Raw genomic sequence first — 27,473 nt, forward strand, 5'->3', positions numbered from 1 at the left:
TTACGATAGTTTTGCTGGGAATATAGTTAAAGTATTTAATCATCAGAATACTTTAAACTGATTACCTTCAACTACATTGACCGTAGTTCACGTAATCAGTAGTGGTGGTTAGAATGTGCTCATGATTTGTAGTACTAAACCACTTTGTGGCTGATGGAGAAAGGATAGTTAAATGGAAGTACCCCGTACTGTTAACCATCATGGATATTTTTTGTGACTAAAGGCCAGTATTACAAAAATGCTGATAAATTGACTGAATGTAATTTTTTCATGTAGTTTTATTATGTTACTAAAAAGTTAACATCTATTAATCTAGAACAGACAGTAGGACAAACAGCATCTTGTGTACAGTCAGTGATAAAACAGACATTGAGGTAAAACAGTTACAAATATATACTCTTAATTACTAATATATACATTTACGGTAAAATAAATAATCATAAAAAAACATTGTACTTTAGAAATTCATAAAAACACAAAAACTATTTTTTTTTTTTACAAAACTTTGGATTTAAAGACCATAACAAAAAGTTTAGAATATCTGCAAATTTGACTACACACAAACAGGCAGTCAGACAGACGGACAAAACATATAATCAAATACAAACGCAGAAAGCACACCTGGTATCAGACATTTTTGCTCAGTAGTTTATCTAGGTCAGGAAGTCATCTCATGTGAATCATGATATTGTCAATCTGGGGTTGGGGTTGGAGTTGTTTAATTTAAAATATATGAAAGATGAACTGGTAAGAGCTATACATGCTTGAGACAAAAACCACAATGGAGTGACTCTATCTTTTCTCTGACCTTTAGAGAATAACTGTCTCTTCCACTTAAGATCGAGAAACGTCTGTGCATGCGCAGATCATTATCATGTTCTATTTATTCTCAACACACTCTTTACACAATATGATCATCCCCTCTAAATCATCTTACTTACTGTAAATGCTGCTGAATTCCTTCCTTGACCTGATAATGTAGCAAATGTCTGCAACATTTCTGAACCTCTGAGATGAAATGGAGAAAAATTTAAACATTCAAGCAATTTGAAGCAATAATCAAAAAATAGTAATGTTCTTTACTAGCTTACACTGTAAAGAGGCTGAAGCTTTAGGATCATAAGCGAATGTTTTTGTTTTTTGTTAAGGTCAGAGAAAAAAGGATCCACAGCCATGGCCCAAAATACATTGTCTAATTCAACAACTGTCAGCTTTCTTTATCTCCCTGGAGCTTCTGGAACTTTCAAAAGTATTGACCAAGTTCTTTCCTCCCATAAAGAATTCCTAACGCTTGACTCAGTAGTCTTATTTTTATTGTTACAAAAGTTTGTTTATTATTCTATATAATTTAGAAGTAGTGATATACACTACATATACACTACTAGGTGATGTAGCTAGGTGCCCAACAATCTGTCCTGTATCTAAGCTGATGTGCTACGTAACTGTGAATCCACAGCTGGACCACTGAATGAATACATGATTTCCCAACCAAAACACATAATAGCAAACAATACATATCAAAATATGTCTATTTGGTTAAATGTATATGCAGTCTATATGCAAAATGAATTAGTAGCAAACTTCACATTTTTGTTCAAACTAAGTCTAAACGCTGTCTTTCACAGAAAGAAGAATAACATACTCACATACATACATATATACATATTACATACATACAGTACATACATACATATTATACATACAGTATCTATAATTAGCAGCATACAAAGGGAAGGTCTTGATATTGTCAGTGATGCTGCTGTTTGTAAGGTTGAAGGACTAAGAACGAGCCATAAATCAGAATCAGATACACAGGTTTTGGTCATTGTTTTAACTGCAGCTGGGTTATCACCTGCAATCAGACTGCTGTTCATGACATACAACGTACTACGAGGAACATTTCAGGTTACAGTAAGTAATCGCTTACAGATAGGAAACAATATGATAGCATACAAGCATTCATGGGCATAACGAGAAAATGAATTATTCTAGCTGGTAAATCCCTTTCACATACTTTCATTGTCAAACACTAAATAGCATGGGTTTGTCTGCAGCACCACGCGGTGATGCACACGCCGTGTTCTGGTAAACATAACTAACACTGATAAAAACCAGGAGAAAAAAGCTTCATACTCTTCAACTAGACACAAGTGCTGAACTTTCAAACTCACTTTAGGCTCTGACCACCTCATGCTCCTCCAGCTGAAAGTAATTTGTCTGTGGGCTAAACTTTGTTTATCATTTATTGTACTGTGGCCAAACCTCTTGGTAACTTTCTTCAAAGAGCTTCCAGTTGTAGCTGGGTTCTGATGATACATTGATAGAACATTGTATTGGGTTAAAAGTGGGTTCTAATTTTTTTGATGGTTGGACTGATTTGTGCCTTTTTTGTGCTTTTTGAGACCAGAATAGTAATATCTAATACCACAGATAAAATAGCCAGACAATTTGAGAATACATGAACATAAAAATGCAAAAAATGGCATTCACTCAGGTGCAAGTGCATTCTAATCCCAACATTAGTAAAAGGTTAACACTATATATTTAAAAATAAAACATTTACCACTAATATACTGCAAATGTTGAGAAGAATGTGTGCTTTTGAGATGTACAATACAAAAACGTGACCAAAGCTCAGAAATGCAGTTGTGAAGATGTATAATATAGAATATAATAATATATGCCATTTAGCAGACACTGTTATCACAAGCCCCTTACAGTCATGTGTGCATACATTTTATGTGTGTGGCCTGGATATAAAACACATACCCTGGTGTTATATGCGGCACGCTCAACCAACTGATCTATTGTATGTGAAAGTATGTAATAGAAAATTGTGGGTGAAAAGCAGAATCATAAAAAGAATTACATGTGTATCATGGATGTTGTGGTGACCCAAATGTTTATGTGACAGTACATTCCTGTTATAAATGACGGTGAATACACAGAGCATACAGAGAATTCACCAATATGGTGTTTGCCAACAGTACAGTATGTAGCCTACATAAAACCTACATTTCCCTTTTCATGTGTCAGGAAGGAAACCAAGGCCTTGAAGCACATTTCTGGAAGTCACTTCTTGGCTACACTCATCCCTCTTTGTAAAGGTCTCCTCTTTTGCCTCTATCGATGAGATGGTGGTCATCATCATCAACATAACTATGTTGTTTTTCTGAGTGGAGCCTCCATGACTCCACTTCTGTAATAAAGAACTACCGTAGCATTCTAAGACAGGCTGAATCTCAGGCATCAAATGACAGGCGACCATCTTGTTTGCCTACAGGTGACTATACTTTAGTTGAATTCACAGACAAGGCAGCTAATGCTTGATCAAAGTCAATTCAAAGCCTCTTAAGTTATTTGAGCCCGGCTCAAAAAAGTAGCTTCTTCTTTTATATGTTGACATCTTGTTGCATCAATTTTGGTGTAGGTGTGGAAGGAGCAGTGCCAGCCTATCTATTTGCAGGTGTGGACATCGTAGACCCGAACACATTCCTGGCAGCTGACATAGCAGCACCAGTGGAAAATACAGTGGCACTTCTCCTTCCGTTTCTCTGTCCGGGTGTTGTGACCACGGCCGCAGCACAGCAGGTCACAGCCGTCGATCCCGTGCGACGTCAGGTTACAGGCACGGTCACGTGTCCCGAATGAGCCAGTCTCCGGGTTGGGCTCACAGAAGTTGGGCGAGCTCTCGTAGTAGACCAGGTCTCGCTCCGTGGGCGGTTTGAAGAAGGTGTACCTGGGCCTCAGTGTCTCCACCCAGCCACGGGACTCCTTGTGCTTCTCCACCACCATCTCCGAAGCACTGTCGTACTTGTCTTTCATGTAGTCTCCGATCACTCTGAAGTCAGGCTGGGACCACCAGCATGTCTTTACCTCACAGCTGCCCGATAGGCCGTGGCACTTACACTTCAGAAACATGTTGTCGTTTAGAGACTGAGGGAGAGATAGACGGACAATGCAGGGACGTAATTAGTGATACCGTTAACTTTTTCTTTGTCCAAAATGCTGACATTATGCAGAGATGCAATGAGAGAGTGTTACCGTTCGTCCCGCCTCGTTGTTGTGCCGGTTCATGGCGGACCGTGCATCTGGACGATTCTCGCGGGCGTCTGCAAACTCCCGGGACACCATGCTGCCGAACTCCACGTCCTCGCTGCAGCCACCCCACTTCCAGCCCTCGCCGGGTGGACCTTTGTGGCGCGTGTCACAACCACATATGGTGGCAGAGCCCTCGGCGCAGGAGCGTGTCACTGCAAAGGCCACACCTGCTGAGGCAATTGCATGAACGAATGCTGACTCCCGCGTGGCTGTGAAGGGAGGGAAGAGTAGACATCAGGCTAACGCATCTGTCGCAGGGGGGGGTGTGTGTGCATTCTTACAAAGGTGAACAACCACAAACGTTGTTGTCATTATTGTACCGTGTCTTTTTTACGCTGTTTTGTCTCCCTTTCCCCAGTTTCACCATGTCTAACTGTACAGTGGCCTCCGGGAATTATTGAATTCTTATTAATCATATCTAACAGAAGTATCTTCTCAGTATCATAAAAATTTATATAATTTCATTATAGAGTCATTAAGAACTCTTAAGTGGCAATCTATGTCTTGAATCTTGGGGTCACGAAGTCTACAAAAGTACAATTAGACATCACCTCGATGTCGACAAGCTACTCTCATCAAAACAAGGCATTTGACCGTAAAACCCGGTCCAGTTACAGTGACATTTACCAAACCCCAGGCGTGTCGTTTGTCTTCATGAGAGTATAAGGTTTCTTCTTACAATAAATTGAAAAAGGCTTGTCCACATGGACGTGGTTTCTAAACATAGTTTTGGAAACTCATGTGACCCCAAGATTCAATAAACTTTCTCAAAATGTGATTCTTGGATAATTTTTTTTTACATCTTGAGCCATACGCCTGTGTCATCCTTTGTGTTTGGGTCCTCTTACAGGCCAGTTTGTCACAGCCTCAATTGATTTAAACAAATAAGTGTACCATTAATTCATGTATGTTTGTTTTCATATCATTTTAATGTTCTCTGACCTTTTCCATTCTCACAGATCACTAAGGGAGTTTGGCATGTGTCTCAGTTTCATAAAGTTCAAATATCTTTCATACTTTGAGTATAAGAACAAGCTCTTCTTCTCCAGTCATTATTGAGGGCATTGGATCTATGGCCCTGTCTCATTGTAATAATTCCCAGTTTAGTCCAGGCAATTGAAGTTTCGCCCTGTCTCATTGTAACAATTCCCAGTTTAGTCCAGGCAATTGAAGTTTCGCACCAAGCCATTCTTACAACCAGGAAGTTACAAGCGTGAATGTGTGTGAGCACACACTTTGCAGGTGCATCAACCTGATGGAGGTCATACAGCATCATTTTACCAAACAACCTGTCCTGAAGATGCCCCCCCCCCACACACACACACTTCTCGGATGATACTGGCTAATTTACATCGCCATGAACTTCCTAGTCACTCATCTGCTAGTTGGGCAGTCAAGGCTTGAGAATGCGTGTCAACAGGGCAAACCCCTACATACGTTTCTAACTGAACAGTGCTTGAAGCAGCTCAGTCCTTATCTGAACAGTCTCTGTTTTGTGAATGAAGATCTAGGGTTTACAGTACAAGTCTGTGAATGAAGGTATAGGGTTTACAGTACAAGTCTGTGAATGAAGATCTAGGGTTTACAGTACAAGTCTGTGAATGAAGATCTAGGGTTTACAGTACAAGTCTGTGAATGAAGGTATAGGGTTTACAGTACAAGTCTGTGAATGAAGATCTAGGGTTTACAGTACAAGTCTGTGAATGAAGATCTAGGGTTTACAGTACAAGTCTGTGAATGAAGGTATAGGGTTTACAGTACAAGTCTGTGAATGAAGGTATAGGGTTTACAGTACAAGTCTGTGAATGAAGGTATAGGGTTTACAGTACAAGTCTGTGAATGAAGGTATAGGGTTTACAGTACAAGTCTGTGAATGAAGGTATAGGGTTTACAGTACAAGTCCCTACATCAGAAACCATGAAGGTGCAGATTAGGATGAATTGTAAACAACACACTGTACTTGCTGGATTGTACCAGTAAAAGTATCTCAACATCACATATAGGTTAGAGTCTGCAGAACCACGATGTTGACACAATACTGTTCTGTCCTCTGTAATCCTGTATAATACTATAAATGTCAGTCATCATCGCTTCCAAAGCAAACACTCCATTTACGTAATCATTAGTCCGTGATTTGTTCATGAAACAATGATCCACACATTTCAGCCTCCGATCCACATGTTCCATAGACAGTGTCACAGACGCCTGGCATGCCAATACATTTCAGTTAAACAGAATATGCTTGAGTAATCGAGGACAGTTCATCTGTCTTGGGTGTGTGTGTGTGTCTGTTTGCATGCGTGTGCACGCACCATTTGATGGAAAAGAATGTGTGAGGGACAGACGGAGGGAAGCCTGTCTTTCTGACATAGTTTACTGACGACTCATCAGGATCAGGAACTTCCAGGGAAATGAGTAGAATAGACAGGCTTGACAGGACTATAATTAACAGACTCAATTAAGCTTTTAAAAGGTTAGGAAATGGCCCAACACTATACGACTTAATGGGAGAGAGAAAAGATTGGGTGATATGCCATTGTCATATATTTAATATGAAGTGCAATGTTGTACAGAGGTTTCACTGTCCCTGCTTTTCACAGGATCCCTCATGACAGGTTGGATTCCCAGGATATATGTACATAGATCTTGTATGGTCTTGCACAATGACAAGAACAGAGGGAGAGACGCTTAAAGACATAGGGTAAAAGAGAGGGAAGAGAGTGAGGGGAACACTGAGAAGGAGAGCAAAAGAAAAACAGAAGGAAAAATAGAAAAAGAGTGGCAGATTTAGGGAGGGAGAGAGATAAAAAGTGAACAAGTTGGGGAGGGAGAGAGAGAGAGAGAAGTAAATGACTAGGGGGAGTAGGTACTGTGTGAGCTCCTCCCAGGCTGCAGGTTCAAACCAGTTTGAGGAATAAGGGGCATTAAGAACAATGATGCAACAGAGGCTTCCTGGCATCCATTCTCAATCCCAGTCTCCCTTAACAGTACTGTGCCAAGCACTGTTACTTTTAACTCTGGGGTATCATACCTCAGCATTAACTGGAAATATCACTGCTGCTCTATTTATGCAAATAATATGGTATTAACATAAAACATAAAAACTTTACATTTTCTGACACGGTACAAATACGAGCATTTCTGCAGTTCTCTTGTAGACACAGAATCTAAATGTCCTTAATGTAAGTACACTATCCAGAATTCATAGTGATTTCATAGTGATCACAAAAAGTAAATGTTCAGCAATCTCAAAAAGACTAGCTACCTAGACAGCTCGCGAGAATCTGTAAAAATTCCCAGTTCTGAAAAGCCCACCTTCAAGGGTGAGAACACAATCACACAAAGAAGTAGAACTCCCATCAGGCTGTAGTCTTTACAAAGCCAGAAAAAATGTGTCAAACTGGCTATCTTGCAATGTCGTGGCCGATAGTTACATTGTTGAGACAAGTCCAAGAACATTGTTGAGACTGCATTTCTTGCAGTGTAATGTCCAGTAGTGAACGGTCCATTTAAAACTAATTGAATTGAATAGTGTGATATTTTAGTTAAACTATAAAAGGGGTCATTAACTGTTGCCCCCTATCAAATGACTCCTATACAGATTAAATGGTCTGTCATGGCTCAGATAGAATTACTGTACATACTGTAATTACAAGATGTAGTAACTCCTGATTAGGAGTTTTTATAACAGATTATTTAGAAGGACCAGGATTGGTCGAAGGCGGTGACTAAACATGAATGTGTTTTTAACCCTATGTGCCGATGATGAAGCAACATAAAAGCAACATAAAAGGCACATATTCAAAATTGGCTATGGTGAAAAAAATATAGAAGCATATAATGTACACATTATGTCTCTACACTCCAGCACATTTAATGCCTCTTTATTCTACATCCCTAAGTCTTTAGGAGGATGTCGGTAGAAGTGTGAATGGTCGGAAGCTTGGGAGGGCGTCCTTTCTATTCCAATTTAAAACCACTAAGTTGACCACTTTTATTATCAGGAAGCCAATAAACCATGGGTCAAACCCTTACAGCTAATTGACAATGGTGCTGCAGAGCAAAAAGAGGGGTCAGGGGAGGGAGTCGGGGAGGGATGAGACCAAGATAAAAGAAAATAAGATTATGTGGGGAGAAAATGAGAAAATGAATGAGAAAATGGAACTACGCCCTGACACCTAGTAGGTGGGACGACGACAGCTTACCTGGGAAAAGAATGTGTTGGAGGGGCGGCGGGGTGGGGTAGGTGCTGGGTCCTAGTCCAAGTGGACTGATTGCTTGTGACACCGCCCCCCCCACCACCATACTTTGCCGGACCGTGGCATGGCAAGTGGTCCCTACGACCTGCTGGGGGGCTGAATCCCCTATTGTGCTGCTACTGTCACGCCGCGTTAGCCCCACAATGGCCCCAGATATTTTATATGAAATCTGCCCTAGCCAGTGATTAGTGGGGACCAAGTTAAGTCATAGCAACAGAGAACTATGCGTCGGCCGGACCCTGCATGTCGGCAGACTGGGAAATCCCCATTCAAATGGTTTAATAAAACAATCTAAAGGGCGTGTGAATGGGGAAAAGCGCTTTCACTCCCGGCTAAATCTCATAGTTGCAGAGATATTGTGCTCTGAGCAGCACCCAGCAGGGAGTGGGGCTAAGGTCCCCCCATCAACTCCATTTACCACACCCCTTCTTTCTTTCTTAGCCAGAGTTAATGATATACCGGGGCGCTAACCTCACCTCCCCCAGCATGGAGAAACATGCACTTTATGAAAAGCAGGGTCCTCTTAGCACATCCTAAATTGTAACACTTTCTCATCCTGAGGTCAGAGGTCGTAACCTGAATTGACCTTTTTGCCGCTAAGTTTAGTCTAGGCATTAAGCACAGGGAGAAGTGCCTCTTTGAATGCATTGTAATAGGAAAACCTACAATATACAAGCTGTGTTTAGGTATATCCTCCATGTGTTTTCCATTTATCAAGGTTATTGTGGATATATCAGTCCCTAATCAAGGTGAAAACATCTGGATTTCCCAAGCCTATTCTAAAGAGGTTGCCATACTATAAAGTCCAACTGCAGATCTTTGATGCCATATTAACGACCATCTCTAGTAGATTATTGATCAAACAAATTGTAAGCTAATTGTCTGTAAAATAACAGGTATTACATAATAAAGACCTGCCGTATCAGAGACACTTAATTTCTTTTTTTTCCGTGTAATCCATTGAGGTGACTAAGGGCGCATGTTTATACCTGTGTATTTGTGCTTTCGTGTCTGTGATGTGTGACTGTCCAGTCTCGTTAGCATTCCCTGTTCCAAGCATCTCTATGACTCACACTAAACAACGGTTTGACTGCAGCCCTGCTACAATGTCCTATACTGCTCCTCCTCTGCCAAGTGTGCCGAACAAGCTCCTTAACAAATGACCCTGCCCTGCCTGACACACACACACACACACTGAGAACACCTGCACAGTCTGCTTCCCCTTTTATCACAGGCAGATTCCAGAGGCGTATGATGTTTTGACACTTTGGTTAATGTAAATGAATGAGTGCTGACGCAGACATAGCCTGGAGGTATGCTAGGCCCTGTGACAGGGGTAGGGAGGAGAGAGGGAGAGAGGGAGGAGAGAGGGAGAGAGACAGAGAGAGGGAGGAGAGAGGGAGAGAGACATAGAGAGAGGGAGGGAGATGGAGAGAGACATAAGGAGAGGGAGGGAGAGACATAGAGGGAGGGAGAGGGAGGGAGGGAGATACATAGGGAAAGAGAAATGGGGGAGAGACATAGGGAGAGGGAGGGAGAGAGGGAGAGAGAGGGAGGGAGAGGGAGAGAGAAGGAGGGAGAGACATAGGGGGAGAGACATAGGGGGAGAGACATTGGGGGAGAGACATAGGGAGGGGGAAAGAAGGAGAGGGAGAGCTAGACTGCCAGGTAGATGCAACGAAAAAGACAGAATGAACTCAAAAGGAGCTCCTGAAAATCACTAGTGGACTGTATTCTCTGTCATGCTCATCGGATATGGATGGTTCCACATGCATTCAAATAAACAAATCGAGAAAAAGAAAACGTTCCAATGAAAACGATCCCAAAACCAAAAAGACACAAATACAACATAGACCGCTTGCATAACGTAATATCTGCAAGATACTGTTGTTTGTTTGATGTCTTTGCATAAAAGGAGATATATTGAGAGGGTGTGTTCAGTACAGTGGGTTGTTGTCACAACCTGTAACTAAATATGATTTGAAATCCAAACATGCTTTAAGCTCACTATGTTTCAAAGAATATTATCACCTGTAAACACACATACAAATGACTTTTCCCTTCGTCATTTGTCCATTGTATTTACACTTTCCTTATTAAGTATAAAAAGGTGGCCGAAATGACTGAAACCTTTGAAAAAGATCAGTAAATCAGTAAATCACATTCATTTATCAATAATTCAAATACTGAGGTTTATTGTATGGAAGAAAGGGGAAAATACCACAACTGGTATGACTGTAGGCACACCCCAGAAAATGAATGCTTGGAGTTTACTAAACAGAATTGGCACTTTGGCATACATGCAGTGGATTTGGTGTAAATGGAGCGACATAAGTGCGCATTGCACAGAAACGTGATAGTGTTCAGACAGAATATTTTTCATACTTGCAAAACTCCCCAGGGGCTCTATCAAAAATGTGTTGCACGCTATGTCAGAAGGTGGCATCTCGAGCTATTGATATCTGCAGAAAATGTGGCGTAATGTAAACAAGCCCTTTGCCCTGGTAGCTGTTCAGGATACTACCTGACAATAATCTGGTTAAAGACATGGGATTGGCAGTAATTGGCTAACTAACAGATAGGTGCAAAGCTTTTCAGGCCTAGTGTTTCTTTCAGCCTTCCTCCCACTAAAAAGGCTGAGGAGGAAACAAACACACATCCGTTTGCATGGCAGACAAACAGAACAGACACTGGCCGTGTCAGGGGACAATGGACCCGATGCACAGACAAATACAAGCATCAATCAAAGCAAATGAAATGAGAAACTTCTCCTTTACTAAGCCCTATCAAAAGGCAGTGAGACACCGCCAGTCACTCTCTCCTGGTTCTGACAAAGACACTTAATCCAACCACTTTGACCTCTCACATTATTAAGCGCTTCACTGACCTTAATCCAATCAAAATGATTTACTAAAGCCCCCCCCCAAGCCCAGATCCCAAGCATAGCCTGGTCGCCTCCCTCCCAAACTCCCCTTTCCACCTAGTGCCCCTGCAATTTAGACCCGGGTAGGAGGGCAAGAAGCCATGGGGGAGTTGTGAGGGTATTTACACCACAATGGGGCCAGGGACTGTGAACCACTATCATTACCCACCTACTTGAGCTCAAGCCTTCTCCATCAATGTAACAACTGGCTCAAGAGTTTATTAAAAGCAATTGCCCCGACTAACCCCACCTCCCACTACAGTAAACATCCGTCTTTTCCAGACCCAGTTGACAGGTTTGGATCTCCCCCCTCTTGTTCCTACTGCTCACTCTCATCTGGATCAGCGCCTGCCTGTCTGTGTGCTCATCCCTCTATCCCTGAGTACTGGCAACACTGCAGAATTATACAACGGACATTTTTACACTAAAATACTGGTGCTTCGTTGTAGGTTAACTTCATATCCAACGGACATGACGGGACAGAAAAGTCATTTTCTGACTGATTTAGTGGCTTTAATTGAACATAGTCCAACTGTATCCCCATTTCACAAACTTCACAAGCTGTGAGGGGAAAAAGCTTAAAGGGGATTCCCTTACTAAGGAAGTTCCAACCAAAAACAACACTCTCCACCCAAAATGTGTACACATTGCATTTTATCTGTTCAAACTAAGGGACTCTCACAATATGAACAAGGAATTTAAGTGCATGTGATATGCACACAGATAGACACAGGTAGTAATGAAACACCGAAACACTTTCCCGCATAATCTATCAACTAGAAACACACAACATAATGGTCTAATTCAACCCTCTTTATATAAACACTAGTTGGTGCCCTGAGTAAAGTGAGAGGTTGAGTTTCAGCTGAGACAGGGTTAAGTTTTGCTTGTCATTTGACATGCCAAGCATAACCAACATTGACAGTCAAGGAAATGATTATAGTGTACTGGTCTTATTCCAATAACACGGGAACAACAGGTATGGGGAAAAAACTCTCTGCAGTTATTCAAGTCATACAGGAAAAGAATGGTGTTGTTTGTCCTTCTTGCACTATAAAGTAAAACGGATGTTATTTAATGATGTAGCTGAGCTCCTCATCTGCCCAGTAGACTTGGTTATCACAGTTGAAAAGTGAAATTAACTTAATAATATAGGACTGTTACCCAAAGAGTTACCCAGGCGTGTTACACGGATGAGTAGTTTAATTGGGCAATACTGAACTGTTTCACTGGAATGGGTATACAATCGGTATGTATATACATTGCTCAAAAAATTAAGAGGAAAACTTGTATCGCACATCAGGTCTTGATGAACGAAAAATTATGAAGATCAAAATCTTTGAAGTACATTGTGTAATTCATTAAAAATGACGTAACAACAGTCAATGGAAACCAACATCACCAACCCGATTGAAGGCTGGATTCAAACTCGAAGTAGACTAAAAAATCTAAGTAATCAGCTGAAATCACAGACTTTCCAACTTGCGTGAATTTCATGAAGGCAACTCAATGTGAATCAGTAGTATGTCTGACCCCCATGTGCATGTATGTACTCCCGACAACGTCTGGGCATGCTCCTGATGAGACAGCGGATAGGTTCCTGCGGGATCTCCTCCCAGACCTGGATCAGGGCACCAGTGAGCTCCTGGACAGTCTGTTGCGCTACTTGGCACTGTCAGTTGCACCGATATATAATGTCCCAGAGGTTCTCAATTGGATTCAGGTCTGGGGAACGTGAGGGCCAGTCAATGGCTTTACTGCCTTCGTCATCCAGGAACTGCCTACACACTCTGGCCACATGAGGCTGGACATTGTCCTGCACCAGGAGGAACCCAGGGCCCACTGCACCAGCATAAGGTCTGACGAAGGGTCTGAACATTTCATCCCGGTACCTAACAGCAGTCAGGGTACAGCTGGCTAGCACGTGGAGGTCTGTGCGACCCTCCAAGGATCCACCGCCAAACCGGTCATGCTGGATGATGTTGTAGACAGCATAACTTTCACCACGACGTCTCCAGACTCTTTCACGTCTGTCACATGTGCTCAGTGTGAACCTGCTCTCATCTATGAAGAGAACGGGGCGCCAATGGCAGACCTGCTAATTCCGGTGTTCTCTGGCAAATGCCAATCGAGCTGCACGGTGCTGGGCTGTGAGCACAGTTCTCACTAGAGGATGTCAGTCCCACCAGTTCCACCCTCATGGAGTTTGTTTCTGACAGGTTGGTCAAACATGCACACCAGTAGCCCGCTGGTGGCAGGTCATTTTATAGGGCTCTGACAGTGCTCCTCCTGTTCCTCCTTGCACAAAGGAGCAGATACCGGTCTTGCTGCTGGGTTGATGCCCTTCTACGGGCCTGTCCAGCTCTCCTCGTGTAATGGCCCATCTCCTGGTAACTCCTCCATGCTCTTGAGGCTGTACTGGCAGACATAGCAAACCTTCTTGCGACGGCACATATGGATGTGCCATCCTGGAGGAGCTGGACTACCTGAGCAGCCTGAATGGGCTGCAGGTACCACCTCATGCTACCAGTAGTGACAAGGAGACTAGCAAAATGTAAAACTAGAGAAGAATCAATCAGGAAGGAAAAGGAGAGCAATTGACTGTGGCCACCACCTGCAAACCATTCCCTTTTTTGGGGTTGTCTTGCTGTTGCCTTTCCAGTCCTATTTTATTTGCACCAAAACAGGTGACATTGAGTCACAATTGCTTATGCTTACTAACTGGACAGATTGAGATCCCTGAAGTTTAATTGACTTGGTGTTATCCTGTGATGATTACGTGTTCCCTTCATTTGTTTGAGCAGTATATATATATATTATAGTTACCGTAATCATGGCACCAAGTGAGGTGAACTTGCCCAGTTTTCATTTAGAGGTATTAGAGTATGTTACCTTTGTCCAGCACTGGTCCGAAGATGGCCTTGTCATTTATAGTGGTGCAGTTCCAGCGTCTGCCCCTGAACTGGTGCTGGCACTCCTGGATGCCAATCTTCACCCCCTCAGCCACGCTGGGCATGATCTCCACATAATTCCGACAGAATCGCAGCTGCTTTGGCACCAGGCCGGGGATAGAGCCGCACAGGATGGGCTGGGAGCCCAGGGATGAGTACTGGTGGCCCACCGCTAAGGACCTGCATGGGGAAAATTATTTAGTTTCATTCTGTGTGTGTGTTTCTTGCTTTGTTTGTGGGTGCATTTTGTGCTTATGTGTGCACATGCTTGTGTATCAGATGCTACCATTAAGCATCTATCACTTATCCCTCCATCCATCCCCTCTGTAACCACCTGGCCTTTGTGTGGATTTAATACACAGTCTCAGTCCTCTATTCCACAAAGGTAACAAAGCAGGGCCACGGAGAAAGATGAAAGTCTCCCAGTGAACCCAGTGGTTCATAGACCTCTAGATTGAGAACTGAACTGCACCTTGCTATTACAGAGAACCACAACCTTTTTTAGTGTCCACACGCTAAACAGGCCCTTGGCTTAGGGTAATGAGAGTGCAACCGTACATTGAGACTTCAGAGGGATGTATTAATTATATATCCATCCATCCCCATCCCTGCCTCCCTTTGAGGATAGGTATTCTAGGTTGCAACAAGTGCAAACTTGATTGTTCTATGATTATATCTTTCTGTGTGTTGTGTGTGTGTGTGTGTGTGTGTGTGTGTGTGAGTTGTCTTTGTGTGTGTGTGTGTGTGTGTGCAGTGTATCTTTCAATTTAGATGTTTACGTCTTCAGTTACCATGGAAACGTGACAACTATTCCGATGTGTCATTTTGTGTTATGTCATTGTGGTACTTTTGAAGAAGACTTTTTGAAGTAGTATGCTGTAATTGTTTGGTCTAAAGAAGGCACCAGTCAATCTGGCTCCAGTACGTTTGTATTTCCACTGTTTTGTGCAGTGGCCTGCTGGCGTCAGTCAGGTAGGAAGGGGGATTGATGACAGCCATGTATTTGAGTTATTTGACGAACATATTAGGAATAACTAGCATTCATTTATAAAGGCTATGTTCTTTCAAATAACAGGACCGTCCCAAAGGGGGGAACTGTTTGGGATATATTGATTGCAAATACTGTATATTGCACTTGCTTTATCTATATTACAATGTGGATGCTTGGTTGATATCCAAACCCACGTATTATTGAAGAATAATGAAAAGTTACACACCGACTACCTTGATGCACTTACACATTCTGCCACAGGTGACCAAGATGGATGATGCAGAACAGCAGGAAATAGACCCTTGAGAAGACAAACTATACAGCCTCCAATACAAGGTTTTCTGCTGACAAGACATCAAATCTTTGGAGAACAAACTTTGTGATCTTAGGGTTAGCCTCCAATCACAGGGGAAATTCAGAGACTGTTGTTACTTTGTTTTCACTATACATAGCTGACAATGTTCCACCATGACGAAATGGCTGTGTCTGATAAGAACAAAGAAGATATGGTAAGATAGGGTATGGGTCCTGATCAACTTTTACTTATTTTACTTAGTTGCCGTTTAGATTCCACCACAAACTAACATCGAGACACTCAGCTAATTGCATGAGAACATTTACCGCCATGAATCTTCTCATAGGTTTTAGGCATTCCAACCTTCGTGATGCATTCAAAGCCATCCCTCACCTCCCAGTTTTGCTAATTGAATCACATCTCCCCATTTCTCCTCGCCACTTACAAGCAGCAACACAAGAGTCAACATCCAAGTGACCAGTGGACTCTATGCCACAAGACATATTCAGAGATTTATCCACACAAAACACCATTAATAATGAGGTAAAAGACAGTCTGAGGCTTTATTATGTCTTGATGTGGATGACGTTGTTCCCACATAATCATTTTGTATAGCCCCTGGATGAACAGTAAAACCCAAGCTTGAATATACGTTTGACAACTCAGACTTGTGAAAAATGTAGCAAGGACTACATGCCATTACAGACCCGAAAAGCAAATCAAGCCCCATTGTGCCTAACTCCCAGATGAGCTCAACACATTCTATGCTTGTTTCGAGGCAGCTTCAAGTTCCATTTTCGAAGACACGTCATGGTCCATCAATGCAAACTCTATGGTCAACGGGGCAACAGTCACTCTACAACCTACAGTGACCAAAGCTATTTAGCATTCTACCCTTGGTCCTCTCAAAATACTGCTGCTGCACCATCAATGCTCCGCTCGGCCTTACAGTGGGTGGTGAGGGGTAACCCAACACATCACAGGGGTCTCACTCCCACCCATCCTGGACATCTATTTGAAACATGGCCGGAGAAAAGCCTGCCGGACCTCATAACCCCAGCCACATCCTGTTAATTCGCAGAGGGTCTCATACCAGAGACAGTTTGTCTTTGCCGAAAACTTGAACTGTCTGACCAACTACACTGACCTTCCTCGACAGGGAACACACAAAAAAAACACGTTCTATTACACGTGCTCGTGGTAGCATTGATGTTAAGATATTTTATGATTGCCTGGTACGGTGTCCTGCTGCTGTTCTTATATTTGGTTGTATCATTTCATTACTAGCTTTTTTAAAATAATTGTGTATTTTGCATTATTCAGCATTGTTGAGAACCAACCTGCAACTTTGAATGTGGTTGTGTTTGCATTGTGTTTCCTATGAATCTGTCTATTAAAACGTGAAACTTGACTAAGCAAGTTACATACAGTGTGTTTCTCTGCTCCTGTTTCTTGGCGCAGCTCAACCCATCAATCTGTTTTGATCCACCCACCATGCTCCATTTATTTCCATTCAACCTCTTCCAGCATACAAGGGTTGGGGTTCCATTTCAATGACTATCCATTTTTGCTAGCTCAGGTGGATGCTGCTCATAGAGACGATGGGATTGAACAAACCTCACTCTATGATTTGGATTGTTGAACTATATTAATGACGTTCACAATGAATAATCAATGTTATATAACAACCATGAAATCACATTCTTCTAATAGTTGACTTCCTATTGTCATTGGCAAAGTAACTACTGAATACTAGCAACAAGTGTCTTGTTGGCACTCTAGTCAACAGCTCCTTCTGCAGTAACCTCAATCCTCGCTGAAGCTACTATTGATGACAGTAATCTGGTGATCCACATCTGAGTGATCTGGCCATAATGACAGACAGACAGACTGTGCACTGTTTGTTTGCACAGCAATCTGCTCCAACCTCCAAACGAAGAAGAAGGGAATTTTATGCTTATCCAAAATAACAGGAGCTGGACAAAAAGAAGATCAAGAACTAAAGGGGAAAAAAAGGATTGCCTCTAGTTGTTTTTCAGATCCAAAACGTGGCTGGAACAGTAGGCCTAAAGCCAGAGCAGGTGGGAGCAGTCAGGTCTTGTGCAGCTCAATTAGCTCACTATCTGTTAACCTGTGCAGCAATGTTAAAGTAATCACTCTGTGATGACAACAACAAGACTATCATATAGAACATGTCTCCTTCAGGCACCTTTAAATGGCACCCTAAACATTTTGTTGTTCTTAAATGTATAACCCTGCACTGAGAGGTACTGGCTTCCGAGAGACATGCTGTACCAGATGTTCGCTTTGCAAGTCTACAGTTAACATAACTAATATATTGTTTGCAATAACAAATTTAGCTGAATACACCTATTCTCCTGCCTCTGCTTTCGATTTTTTGTCGGTAACCTACACACAACAATGGGTTACCTAGTAGCCCCTAAGTTTTACCATTTAGTGTTTTCCAGAGTATATCCTAGAGCAAATGGCGGAGCAAAATGTCATGCTCACTTTAAAGACTTTCATATACTTCAAATTGACACAGAGACAAGTCTAGACCCCTAGTTAATCATATATAAGAAATACAGAAAGAAAGACAGAGGAAACAGGTTTTAAATGTGTCTGAGAGGAAATCACTTCCTTACAGCCGGCATTTTGTCTGCAATAAATATGAATGAAAGCAAGCGTATCAGTAAACAAGGAAACTCTTATTACAAATTGACCTCTCTTTGGCCCTTGTCAATCCGCACCCTGAGGCGCTGAGCTGAGCAGACCTCTCACAACAGAAACCTGAGTCCACATCACAATCCATCGCAGACACTTGCTCCCAATACACACGTGATGACTTCTGAACCCTGCCAAGTGAAACTAGTACCACAAGTACAGTCCCCTCTGCAAGTGTGAGCAGATAACATCTTGTCGGGGGGTGGGGACGGGGGGTTTTGGGGGGGTGAGTGGCACAACTTTTAATTTTACCTGTAGATATGTTCTGCCAGGAATACCTTATGAATGTCACTGTGGGAGTTAAGGTCAGCAGGTGTAAGAAAGAAAACAAGGGCACTAATTATATATTGATACACTCTACTACTGTATTTATATTTAGGTAATTTAGCTGAGCAGCTTGTGAATTGCTCAAGGGCAAGACAACAGATTTTTCACTTTGTTAACTCCGGGACTTTAACCAGCAACCTTTTCTGTTGCTCTGGTTAATATAAAGCTTACTGCTGTATGTGGTTTTATCTCACCATTGTTCAGCACCAACTGCTGTGTCGCATTATGCAGTACCCATATGCATGTTTATATGGAGATACTATTTAGGGGTTGCCTGTTGATTCAAGTTAATGCAAAACTCCTGTTTGACCATGTATGAACTGAATGATCCTACTGGTGTTTGACAACATTGAAGGTTTTACTGTAGATAATCAGAACAGGCCAAATAGACACAACCTGAACAATACACCTAGCAATGTCTCAAGAAGTTGTTTAAAGGGTTATTCAAGTCACCTATATACCTGTTAGGAAGCAGGAGAAAGAAGCCTGTAATGCTTCAGCCATATTATGTTTGGATTTGTTACAAAGTTAAAATATAGAGTACAAGTTGATATTGAGAAACAATTATATATTTTAAATGATGTACAGCTCCATTTAAGATGTATGGACATTGTGGTCTACAGTACAGCTGAATGTAAAATGTTTTCATTTATCATAAAATTGCTCCTCCTTGAAATGTGAACATACTGTAAATTCCTCTGTCTGCTTCTGTCACTATATGATGTCTACTGCTAAGGCACTATATTATTAAGAAAAATACTGGCCATGTTTAAATATGTTTGGAAAATAAAGATGAGTCTAATTCCAATTTGAATAGGTCATTTTAGTTTCTCATGTTAACAATGCATTATATGACTTATACTACACTGTTTGGATTTTGCCACTAATAAGAAAAAAGGTGATAAACAATTTCAAACAAAGCAAAGGTGATTGTGGATTGAAATTAACCCTGCCTGTGTCATCTCTATAAACATTAGCTGCATGTTACAAACATAAATGCACATAAGAGAACAGAATGGATATCATGGATGATTCTAGTCTCAGTCAGTATAGATCTTTCCTCCTCTCATTTAAGTGTATCTAGCCTAGGTTTAATGCATATTTCAGCAAGCCCAAGCAGGGTACCATAGAATTACCACTTTACTCTTGCAGGCCCTGGGGCTTTGGAGCCGACTTTGACATCAAGAGAGCATGTTTGGGAAAAGGAATGTGCGGCAAGCTTTCACCTCCAGGTATTTATCTTTTAAGGCGGGGTGGGGTGGGGTGGGGGGGTATAAGGTGCAGTCAGGCTGAGCAAGGAGTAAGACAGACATGAACCTGTCTTGGATGAGATTCATATCCTCAACCAATCAAGACAAAATTCCTCTGATGGCCAATCAAACTTCCGTCAACAAACGTCCACAAAGCAACATTTCAACATAATAGTATCCGTTCGTTCCTAGATCGTTGACAGTTAAATTCATGGTACTAATATTAGCATTTTTCACTCAACATGTTCAAATCATCTGTAAGTGACTTTGTACAATTTTACAATAAATGTCAGGTACTTTTGATGATTTGGGCATGATGCACATATTGCTAGCAGGACTTGCTAGCAGGATAAAAGTATTAGCATTTGGAAACAGTGCCAAGATAGTGAAGCTTGGATTGCTTTCAAAATATGTCCATCAACTGCTTACTGAGTTGGGAAACAAATTTGCCATTTTGTAATTTGGGTGAACTATCCCTTTATGCCAAACCTTAATATTCAACAGTGTTCAGATTTCAACAGTCACTTTAATTCAACTTCTTACAGCTTGGTGCTGTAGCACCAGCTGAGTTTATTTGCATTGGTAGGGGTATGACAATAAATCCAGAGAATCGTTTGCCTTTTTTGCTTCTGTCATTGTGCTCTTGCCCACATGAAATCATTGCTCTGATCCACCCACCAATAGCAAATCATAGACACACAATTTGATGACTTTATTTCTGTGGCGGAGGCTGGTTACTGTGACCAAATGGAAGCCTGCCATCTTCTTGGTCAGCCATCATTACTGGTTCTGGTATTTTGTTACAATCTTGGCACCACAAAAAAATAACAAAAAAATAAAAAGACAGTTCTTTTAGGATCCAAAAAGAGAAGATGAATGATTGTGTACCATGGGTTTTGCATAAACCTGCCACTTTCATTCTAAAACCCATCTAATGGAACTCCTTGGAACAACCATCTCTGACAGCATTGTAGTACACCAGTGTTTCCTAAACATCTCCCTAAGAAGCCCAAGACAATTTCGCTTAGTATATCTTCTCTACTAGGACAGCTTTAATGAACTCATCAAGGGCATTCAAATTAGCATTAGTTCATAGCACTAGTACTGGTATAGATAGGGGAACAGCGAGCTGCTACTGAAAGAGAGGTTTGGCAAACACAGAAGTACACCATTAACTTTCTTCCCTCAGTCAGAATGAACCTTTCCTGATCTTGGCCAGTCTCTGGGCCTCAGTGTATATGTGCTGATTTAGGACTAGAGGGCCAACCACTGTTTATGCTGGATTTCTCTCCAGCTGAGCATGTAATTAGATTGTCATCAGTATTAACACTAGGAGACCTATTAGCTGAATTAAGTACAGGGATCTTTAATACTTCATAGGGAACTTCTTGGGCCTCAGGATCTCTGATTTAGGACTGTGACTATACTGCATTTCTTAAGCTGAGAATCTGACAAATGCATCTCTTGAGTAGATAATTTATTGCTCTCCAATTGCACCCTAATATCATTTTTTATTTCTCAGTTTGATCAGCTGACTCAACTAGTTCACCTAATCCCCAGTTGGCTCAAATCCTACTCTTTCCTTTCATAAATACTTGTGCTTTACTCCCAAAAACAAAGTACTCCATTATTAATTAAAGCTCCTCTTGTGGCCTAAGTCAAACTACTTAAATAACAACTTTCCCCGTTATTTATAGCAATATTATTTGATATTTTTAAAATGTACACTAACATATTAATTTAGGAGACACTCGTATCAAGGGTAAGTTACAGATATTACATTCTTATTCAGATAAGCAAGACATTATAACATGCAATTTGCCTGTACAATAAATCAGAAATCCTATTTTGGGAAGAGATGACACCAGACTGCTTTGGGCTTTACAATAAGACATTTGATCAATAGTAGATTATTTTAATTTCAATGAAATTCCATTTGAAAACCTTCCACAATAACTGACATCGTTTGTGAATGTACTATTGGGTTTCATTTATATTTCCTTGAAATTACTATATATTATATATTTGCGTTGACACTTTCTGATTAAATCATGAATGGGAAGGATAGTACACGCCAATAAATTTCATTCCACAGAATTATTATTACTATTATACAGTTATTATTATTAATATTATAACTGGATGCTAGTATAATTAAACTAATGTACCTTTCCCTTTTCCCATCGCCTCACTCCTAAACGAATGTATTCTGCACCTGCCATTAGGCCTACGTCCATCATCGAATGTCATCAAGTAGAATGCAGCATGACCTGTTTCAAGAAATCAAATCAAACTGAAACTAGTTAACACAAAAATATATTTGAACGTTTTCTTTTGCATAACGAATCTAGAGAGAAACCCGTATTTCTGCGCTGTAGACCACTTATAAATCAGTACCATCATTGACTCACGTGCGTTTTTTTCTTCACACAATTTTACTGGAGTAGCTCCGTAAACCCTCCGCAAGATTCAGACTCAGCTGGTTAACATCGATATCAACAGTCCGTTGACAAGGTCAATTAGACCGGTATTAGGCTACTACAACTTCGCATATATTGCCGGGAAGCGCAGCATCGGAAACAACATGCTGTTGCTATCCTTTCAAACAAACGTACTGAAACCACCAACAAATGAACATTAAGTATATTGTTGAAGAAATAGCTATTATCATCTTGCGGAATACGTTGCAGTTAAAAGTAGAATGAAAATGAAACTTACCACCAGATAGGGTAACTTGGTATGGAATGCGTAAGACCAAAAAAAAGCAGGAAACATCCAAGGTATATCATCCTTAAAAAAGTTTCGGAAAACATGTTCACCAGATACACGCGCGCTCATACGCGCACACTCGTTTTTCAATGAGAGAAAAAAAAAACAATCTGCACTGCTGACCAATGCGTCTCACCTAAAACTAGTGATAGGCTAGAGAAACAGTCTTTTGCGACTAGTCATGGCAGAACACAGGAGCCAAATATTAAAAGTTAAAACCAGCTTGCTTTTACGACCCAATCAGCAGGTATTGCCAAAGGGGAAATTCTGGTGATACTGTTCCTTTGCGCGCGCTCTATTCCTGAGTCAGTCAGGCTGAACGCAAACACAAGAATAAGCCACAATTTTGAGAATATATATTTTAGCGCTCATTGAGACTTAGTCGCATTGGCATGCTGTGTGTTATATATAATGTTGTTTAAGAGAAGAGGGAGGGTCCGAGGTCTTTTAAATAGACATCGAACCCCCGTGGATTGGGTAGCTATAACAACCTGTCCGGATTTCACTCCCTGGTTTGAAGCTGCTAAAATGCAGAAATAAATATGTGTGAATTGCTTGAGCTATTCAATTTTCTAATCCATTTCCCCCCCCTTGTATTCCGATAAAGATGCATCTCAATTCACCTGATACGTTTTTTGTAAGTGATGAGTAGTTAATAATTGGAACTTTACCTTGTAGATGTAGTTATATTCATAATTTAGTAGCCCAAAACATATTTGCATGCATGGTCCTTATTGTCTATTTTATGAATTCCGATATAGAAAAATTATCTAACGAATTGTAGATATACTTGAAAGACTAATTAAATTATATCCATAAATGATCAATTGTATGTATTGTAGCCTAGTTTACATTTTTTCTGCTGCTATTGACAAGTGTTGCATACGTTTTACATTGAAATCTATATTGAAACTTCATTGTGTTGCTTGCGAGTTTTTGTTCCTTATTCTCTTTAACATACAGGGTAAACCATATTTTATTATATTTTTCGGCTCTAATAACAAAATGGTAGGCCTAAAAGAGAAAGATGTATGAACATTTCAAATATTATCACTAAACACCTATAGATGAGGAACATTCAATCTGGAACGAATAATTTTCACTTCACGTACAGAAAAGAGAAAACTACTGGCGAGATAAATTATATATTTTTTCAATGACCTGTCCATGGTGCTTATGGGCAATAGGCTGCACCACTCCACTTCATAGCAACGCGAAATTAGGGTTGCTTATCCCTCGCTGTACTGGGTTTAAATGGCAGGAAAGGCATATCTCAATGTCAAGTAGCTGTTGATAAGTGATCTAATAGGAAGTGGACTTGTCTCACTCTCCATTCATATGCACTCACTGATGCATATCGTTGTTTTAACTATTCCTTTGGTGATTATGTAATAGACTACTACCCACAGTCGCACGGACTGTCATGACGAATTCACAGTGAAATATTTTTTGATTCAACAGGAAAGTGAGACCTACATAGTAGGCTGCAACTGGCAAAGTTGACAATTAAATGGAATAATCTCAAATAGCCTACACCGCAACCCATTTCATATTTCCACCCCAATCAACACGTTGCTTTCTCATGATGGAAACACCAAACCAAGAAAACGATATTGATATTGTCTTATGAATTAAACATTAATGATTTAGACAGATGGGTTTTTATAAATGAATATTATTTATTCATGATGTGTTTATTTATAAAAATGTATGGGCTATTCCATGTGATTTCCAATCACATTCATTAATCATTATATTCCTGTTCCTCATGAAAGTATTTTATCAGCCCCTTAGCCACTTCGAATAGAATGAGAGAGGTTTGTACAAGAATGACTAACACCTATATGACCTAGAGAGCCACATTTGATTCTAACGCCATCTTGTGTACATTGAGCATATTGTGAGTGGACAGAGCAGGAGGGGCAAAACAGATGAATAAGACAGGAACAGTAGGAGAGGTAACCTATGCACTTGGAGGACTGCATATTTTCCATCCAATTACGACAGTTTAGCTTGCAGGCACCTGACTCACCACAATGACTTGCTAGAGTGCAACAAGCAAAGGGAAACCTGTCTGAAATTCTGACTACCCACCCACCCCAACATATAGGGCCAAAGATGGTAGAGTTAGTGTTTAGAACTAATGGTTATGTACTCAATCTGAATGGATATGGTCAACATTAAGGTATTGGAAAAGCAAAGAAATAAAATCTCAGATTGAACTTGCAACTTTTGGAGTCAAGGTCAGTGGTTTAACTGCACATCCACCTTCAACCATAGCACTCACCATTGCCCCTAGTGGTCTTTTATAAAGTCAAATGTAAAGCATTTCACCCATCTGGAATATGTAATTATCAATATTGACAAAAATCTGATTGGATGGATTTACAAATCTCATGCCCTGTATTAACAAAACATGCTTTATTATGTAACCCAGTAAAAAAAATAACAACAACAAGTTGTTTGATTTATTGGCTTGCCTTGGATAATACATTTTGTGGGTTATGACACGTATATGTATACATATATGTGTCATGATGGTGTTATGAAAGTATTATAACAGGTCATGACTAGTAATATCAGCTGTTATTACATGTTGTGACAAGGTTAGGACAATGTCATTTATGTGAATTAAATAATTGAACGGTAAAAGGACAAATATTTATACAAATAAAGAGGTGCACCTTTGAAAGAATAGGGAAAGGAAAACAACAATCTTGTCTGTAGATCTATATATACGATTATCAGCCCTTTAGGAGAATAATATCATGACAAATCAGGAAAATTCAAAACAGCAAATCTAAAGGAAGTACTCCGGACAAGGATGGTCACTGATAAAAGCACAACTGTTTTAGAGGTATTTGGTATATGGATCGGAACCTTTTGAAAAAGGCATATATATGACAGAGTGAATAAGACAAATATTTGTAGTCAAGAGAATTAATTTGAGAAAAATAAGAGTTTTTTTGTCTGAATAGAGGAAAATCTCTAACTCAAATGAATTGTGAGTTTATTGCAAAATATTCCCATGAAAATTCAGGGAAATTGAAAGTGGAAAATGTAATGGGTGTACTCTAGCTAAGGAAGGTCAGTGACCAATGCACAATTGGTTTTAGAGGTATATGTCATTTGGATAGGGATTTATTGGCATATTTTTGATATGGATTAAATTAAATAGCTGCAATAGTGCAACTATCAGTATACAAATAAATGCTGAGCATTTTGAAAAAAGAGAGATGGACTTCTGAGAACAGAGGTAAATAAGCACACCAAGGCTGTCAGTAGATATCCAATATGTATAGTACGCTATTAAAAAGAGAGATATAGAAGGATAAATAAAATAATAATCAGTTAAATTAAAAACAGCAATTATGGTTTACGAGGAAGGTCAATGAACAAAGTAGAAAGAGGCATTTTGAATCTTACAAAGTATTTGTAAAATAATTTAGGTTTAGCCTATTTGTTTTTTGAAGTATTTGCAATAACAAAATATAAAACTGTAATGTGTTAGAATGGTAGAAACTGCCCAAATCAGGTGTGCAAAGCTGATGAAAATAAGGTCTTCAAGATGTGAACGCTGCCTTATAGCTTTTACAAAGCACTGAATAAGGGACTGAATACTTACATGAGATATTTCCTTGGTTTCGTTCTCAATAAATAGGCACATTTCTAAAAACGTGTTTTCTAACGGGTATTGTATGTAGTTTGATAGCAAAAACTATAAATGTAATGAGTTCCTGATTCAATCTAACAGAACAAAATGTGGAGAAATTGAAGGGGTCTGAATACATCCCGAAGGCACGGTATGTTTAGCATATGAGAACTAACTTGATAACACATTTAGATTTTGCGCGTTTTAGCTAGCGTAGAATTCTCAATGTCTTATGTAGCTTATCCTGCCCGTGGTATTAACGAACCCCTAGGCTAGTATTGGCTCCCTAAAGAGTGGTAGGAGTAACTTACTACTAGGTAGCTAGGTAGGGTGAGCTTACCTGGAGGAGGATACGGCCAACAGCTCACATATCAGGTCCATTTCAGCCTGTGTATTCCATCTTTCCTTGAAAGGGGTGACTATGTTTTTGAGTTGTCTCCAGTCCAATTTCTTTAGACGAGACTAAAATGAACAAGTGAAAATATTTGTGAAGACGACGAATCTAGGAGCGTGAGTACGCCTATCAATAACAAACTATTTGTGAAATACTCCATTCACATAACATCTTTCCCCCTTTATATTATTATTAGCGTTTACGGTTGCCACTTGCTAGCACTCATGCCATCTACAATAGGAAGATAAGCTACCTGTACCTACTCTACCATGATTAATAACATGAAATAGATACTTTATATATGGTCGGAAAATTGGGAACCTATGTTGGCTAGCTATCATATCATTAAATGGTTAGGTGGCTAGTAGTGTACAGAGAGACAACAAATGCAACGTTTGATTTTGATCTAAGTATATTCATCAAGAATATACAGCTACCTTGAACAATAACTCCTATGAGCGTTGTCCATCATTACGCAGTGTGTGTCACTCCCTCGTGACGCCCGTGATTGTGGATACTCATTGAAGACTCAGGCCATTTACAACTGAAAATAATGTTCAGCTCTGGTCTACATAAGTGTGCTGTGCCCTTGTGCTCCGTGTGGGCGTGATGTCTTTGACATTGTTGAAATAATTAAGTGTTGTCGTTCTTCATCAGTTAAACTAAGAGACTGGGTTCTGAATGTATATGTCAACTAGGTCTATAAATAGTTTACCTCTGGAAATGTATAGTGTAGAGCCAAGGGGTTCAACAGCTGCAGCCTGAAAGGGATACAGCTGCAGAGAAGACCGGGTGCCAGACCTGTCTAATCTGGAAACAGACAGAAGCAAGGGGGTA

The 27,473-nt window shown here is 40.5% G+C and overlaps 1 protein-coding gene across 2 annotated transcripts; it reads right to left on the bottom strand.

Moving 5' to 3' along the window:
- Positions 1 to 437: 437 nt before the first annotated feature.
- Positions 438 to 22,881, bottom strand: wnt3a (wingless-type MMTV integration site family, member 3A). 2 transcript variants are annotated; one of them, XM_010886111.3, is made up of 4 exons: positions 22,540 to 22,881; positions 14,176 to 14,414; positions 4,045 to 4,310; positions 438 to 3,936 (listed from the first exon to the last, which is right to left on the bottom strand). In XM_010886111.3, exons 1-4 carry the CDS (start codon positions 22,632 to 22,634, stop codon positions 3,457 to 3,459), a joined length of 1,080 nt encoding a protein of 359 aa, XP_010884413.2. In that variant the 5' UTR covers positions 22,635 to 22,881; the 3' UTR covers positions 438 to 3,456. The 2 variants fall into 2 exon arrangements, with proteins under 2 accessions (XP_010884413.2, XP_019897727.1); XM_020042168.2 differs by lacking the exon at positions 22,540 to 22,881 and adding an exon at positions 21,990 to 22,046.
- Between the last annotated feature and the right edge of the window lie 4,592 nt (positions 22,882 to 27,473).

This window comes from Esox lucius, chromosome 3, assembly GCF_011004845.1.
Source record: "Esox lucius isolate fEsoLuc1 chromosome 3, fEsoLuc1.pri, whole genome shotgun sequence".
NCBI lineage: Eukaryota > Metazoa > Chordata > Actinopteri > Esociformes > Esocidae > Esox > Esox lucius.

Excerpts from the sequence above, each read along its gene's own strand:
- wnt3a (XM_010886111.3), bottom strand. The coding sequence starts at position 22,634 with ATGTTTTCCGAAACTTTTTTAAGGATGATATACCTTGGATGTTTCCTG. Across the intron at positions 14,415-22,539 it reads CCAAGTTACCCTATCTGGTG|GTCCTTAGCGGTGGGCCACC; the intron begins GTAAGTTTCATT and ends TTCCCCATGCAG. Across the intron at positions 4,311-14,175 it reads CGGACCAGTGCTGGACAAAG|CCACGCGGGAGTCAGCATTC; the intron begins GTAACATACTCT and ends CTCCCTTCACAG.